Source organism: Myxine glutinosa, chromosome 8 (genome assembly GCF_964187855.1).
Source record: "Myxine glutinosa chromosome 8, kmMyxGlut1.1, whole genome shotgun sequence".
Taxonomy (NCBI): domain Eukaryota; kingdom Metazoa; phylum Chordata; class Myxini; order Myxiniformes; family Myxinidae; genus Myxine; species Myxine glutinosa.
The window spans coordinates 139831648-139836068 of NC_136268.1; the positions used below are offsets into that span (position 1 = coordinate 139831648).

The 4421-nt window shown below is 46.3% G+C and overlaps 1 protein-coding gene across 3 annotated transcripts in view; it reads right to left on the reverse strand.

Moving 5' to 3' along the window:
* Positions 1–2057: 2057 nt before the first annotated feature.
* The window catches only part of LOC137432948 (PDZ and LIM domain protein 3), a 41284-nt gene continuing 38920 nt past the window's right edge, over positions 2058–4421 (reverse strand). For all 3 annotated transcript variants that reach the window (XM_068125287.2, XM_068125285.2, XM_068125286.2), the window contains 2 exons: positions 4413–4421; positions 2058–2411 (listed from right to left, as the gene is read on the reverse strand). The exon at positions 4413–4421 is cut by the window's right edge and continues 109 nt beyond it. In XM_068125287.2, coding sequence (XP_067981388.1) covers positions 2225–2411; positions 4413–4421 — 196 coding nt within the window. In that variant the 3' untranslated portion in view covers positions 2058–2224. The remainder of the gene's footprint in view (positions 2412–4412) is intronic.

Genomic DNA, 4421 nt, shown 5'->3' on the forward strand with positions numbered 1-4421 from the left:
CACAAGATGCACTGGGAACATACCCATGTATGGACATCAGTCAGGCTGCATCAGCCAATGGGTACACACCATGGACGGTCCAATTGGCCCTGTGGGATTTTATAAAAGGCGCACACCTATTCAGGCCACCCTGAATACATGTGTCATTGTTGTTGGTTCCTGTCTGCTGCTTCATTGTGTCTGCCTACTGCTTGGTGGTTTGTGGTACCTGCCTGGTGCTTCATGGTTCTGTGTTGCGTAGTGGTTTGTGGGACAAGTCGTGGTTCATGGGAGAGCTGGTGCACTGCATACGTTGTTGGGGATCATGCAAGGCATGGCAAGGACCACCCCTCACTAGTCCATGCATACCCAAATGAGGAACCTATACCACGTGCGTGAGGAGAAGGTTTTTTGCTATCTCATCTTCTGAGCTCTCTGTCCCGCATTCTCCCGAATAAAAGAGATAAGGCATATGTGTTAATCCGACGTGGTTCCGATGGTGCGTTGGGGTTATTCATTCTTAATTTGTTGCAGATTGTGATCGCTGCTGTGCGTCAGTGTTCTTCTTTCTTCCCCTATTCTCCATGTTAATAAATATTCCCGTTTTCATGAAACCATGTGGTCGTCGGGAGAGGGCTCCATTGTGCTGAGCAAAATTGGCTTGCAAATCTGTCAGACAGGCCAATTGGGTTCGCACTAAAGCGCAACAAATGTGGATCACTGCCAGGTTCGCTCGGCCAATCTTGTAAATGTGGATCACTGCCAGGTTCGCTCGGCCAATCTTGTAAATGTGGATCACTGCCAGGTTCGCTCGGCTAATCTTGTAAATGTGGATCACTGCCAGGTTCGCTTGGCTAATCTTGTAAATGTGGATCACTGCCAGGGTAGCTCGGCCAATCTTGTAAATGTGGATCACTGCCAGGTTCGCTCGGCCAATCTTGTAAATGTGGATCACTGCCAGGTTCGCTCGGCCAATCTTGTAAATGTGGATCACTGCCAGGTTCGCTCGGCCAATCTTGTAAATGTGGATCACTGCCAGGTTCGTTCGGCTAATCTTGTAAATGTGGATCACTGCCAGGGTAGCTCGGCCAATCTTGTAAATGTGGATCACTGCCAGGTTCGCTCGGCTAATCTTGTAAATGTGTATCACTGCCAGGTTCGCTCGGCCAATCTTGTAAATGTGGATCACTGCCAGGTTCGCTCGGCCAATCTTGTAAATGTGGATCACTGCCAGGTTTGCTCGTCCAATCTAGTAAATGTGGATCACTGCCAGGTTCGCTTGGCTAATCTTGTAAATGTGGATCACTGCCAGGGTAGCTCGGCCAATCTTGTAAATGTGGATCACTGCCAGGTTCGCTTGGCTAATCTTGTAAATGTGGATCACTGCCAGGTTTGCTCGGCCAATCTTGTAAATGTGGATCACTGCCAGGTTCGCTCGGCCAATCTTGTAAATGTGGATCACTGCCAGGTTCGCTCGGCCAATCTTGTAAATGTGGATCACTGCCAGGTTCGCTCGGCTAATCTAGTAAATGTGGATCACTGCCAGGTTTGCTCGGCCAATCTAGTCAGCAGATTTGCTGTGGTCGTGTGTTTTGAAAGGGCGATTTGCACCCAATGAACTCGGCGGATGTGGAGATCCTTTCCTTCCATACCCGCCAGTTTGTGTGACTGTCTTTGAAGACACGTGACTGTTACAAAATTAAATATTTATATCATGTAATGTTAAAAAGAAATTAAATTGTGCTTACACGTCCTTCAGCTACGGGCACCCCGACACAAATATTGCCTTTTAGACGGAAAGAGAACGTTCGGCCAATGCCAGGTGTTAGTCTATTAATGACGTACATTGACCGACCGACGATTAAACAGGAGTTGACCCAACGTCCACTGTGGGGTCAGCATTGGACCAACCGTTGCTACACTAGCTGGGCCATGTTGATTCGGCAAATGTTCTTTCCCCTCTCCCTCCCTCTACTATTTTTTTTGGATGCAAAGTTGACAGTTAATGAAGTTACATTCAACAAAAAGTCAGTTATATTGACGATAAACCGCAGTCATGCTAATGAGGGATGTCGAAATCCAAAATTGCAAACTATTTAATTACAAGTAAATTGGCACCGTTTCCAATGGAGGTGAATGGCAGCAATGCAAGGAAGAAGAAAAATGTAACTACAAGCGCAGAATTCATTCTCACAGCCTATGCACCATCAAGATAAAGTCCAGGAAAGGACATGGGTCATGTGGTTTACTTGGCTGGGGTTGTGATGAGCTCATATCCAGGTGGTGGTTGTGAACGTGCTCGTGCGTGCATCTCGCAGAAGAGCTGGTCTTCGACGAAAAAGAAGCCTTTTTGCTTGAGGTTCATCCCACAGTCACCACACACAAAACATTCCGGATGACGCATGTGGTCACGTGCTTTAACCACCTGGCCCCTGCAGATGCAAGGAAGTGAAAAAAAAAGACCGTAAACGTTAGATTTCAGGAAACCTCAACTTTTCAGGTACAAAAGTTGGCTGAATTTAACAAAACAAGAGGAGGATTAGTCTCATCGATTCAAGTAAGTGTGAACCAACTCAATTTATTACACAGTCAACGCGTGGGATTTAGAGCTAGATTTTGGTACCGAGTCACTTCCTCTCAGTAGAGCAGGAATAAGTGGGGGGAGGATTGGATCTAATGATGAACCTCTTACCAAAAGTAGATGCAAAGTTCAGCAAGCACCAGTAATGGGAAATAGCTTCTTCAAGAAATCCTGCTCTACGTAACTCAGAAAAATGATTTCAATATTTACTCAGGTAGTCTGCATAATGCAATCTAATCTAATACGATTCTGGTGCTCTGCCTGAAGGTAAGGTCGGTACTGCCAATGCAGCCTCACGGCAACGATTACACTGGGTGGTCCCCAGTGGTAGTCGGTGCAGGAATTTGTAATTGGGCCAACATGCCGATGATAGCTCGCCTCCTCTTCACAAACATTTCATTTTTACTTCCACCAACCTCACTGGCTATATTTGTTTCGTCTAACAGTCCCGTGTATTCGTCTGTGTGTCCATCCGTCGGTGTGTCCGTCCGTGTGTTTGTTTGTGCGTGTGTTTGTGTGTCCGTCCGTGTGTTTGTTTGTGCGTGTGCATCTGTGTGCGTCTGTGTATCCGTCCATCTGTGTGTCCGTCCGTCCGTCTCTGTCCGTCCGTGTGTTTGTGCGTGTGTGTGTGTGTGTGTGTGCCCATCTGTGTGTGCCCGTCTGTGTGTGTCCGTCTGTGTGTGTCCGTCTGTGTGTGCCCGTCTGTGTGTGTCCGTCTGTGTGTGTCCGTCTGTGTGTGCCCGTCTGTGTCCGTCCGTGTGTTTGTGCGTGTGTGTGTGTGTGTGTGTGTCCGTCCGTCCGTCCGTCCGTGTGTGTCCGTCTGTGTATCCGTCCGTCTGTGTGTCCGTCCGTCCGTCTGTGTGTTTGTGCGTGTGTGTGTGTGCCCATCTGTGTGTGCCCGTCTGTGTGTGTCCGTCTGTGTGTGTCCGTCTGTGTGTGGCAGCTTCACTACAGGTCTTAGATACTATTTAAAAAATAATAATAAGCAGTTGAACTAGAGGTTGAATTTTTTTTTTTTAAAGCAGTTGAAAAACAAGAAAAGAGAAAAAAAATAATTAAATGACAGCATGCTGCTGCTGTGATTATAATACATAGGTTTTGAATTGCGAATAACTCGAAACTTGTAGCAAGTTAGGTAACAGGCACGAATGAATAGAAACATCACAAGATACTGCTGGTTGCTGGTTGTGTGGTGGAATGCATGGAATTTCAATTCTGACATTCCTGTCTATTTGAGACTTTCCCTTACCAGTCCCGCATCATCGCACTGCCCAGTTTGGCCCATATCAAGTCCCTCGGCACAAGTTATTTTTAATGGAGAGAGTGAAAACAGGAAGAAAACTAGAATGGCACTCAGTCGAGCGCATACCTCCTTGCAAGAAACACTTGCAGCTGAACAATTTTTTTTCGTCTCCAACTGATAAGCCTGGTCGGTACCTGAACCAACATCTAATTGGCTTGTTCTTGTCACCTACCCAACTCATCCACCACCTTTTATCATAACCCACCACTTTTTGACATATCGTGCTATATATCGTTTTGGTCCTCTCTCTCTCTCATTGGTGAAGAATAACAAAAACTTTCATATCCAGATCCAGATCGTCACCAAAATTGAATCAACTAGTCCTTCTCACACACCCAGCCTGTCCACCAAGTTTCGTCCGAATCCGTCTATACCTTTTTGAGATATCCTGCTCACAGAAAACAGCCAGACAGGGGTGAAAACATAACCTCCGTCCACTTAGGTGGCAAAGGTCATAATGGAACAAAAGAAGCAATAATGTGGAATAAAAGGAAAGCTCCACTAAAAAGGTGGAATGCTGAGATACTATTCTCCCAGGTGTAAACTCACATAATTCCA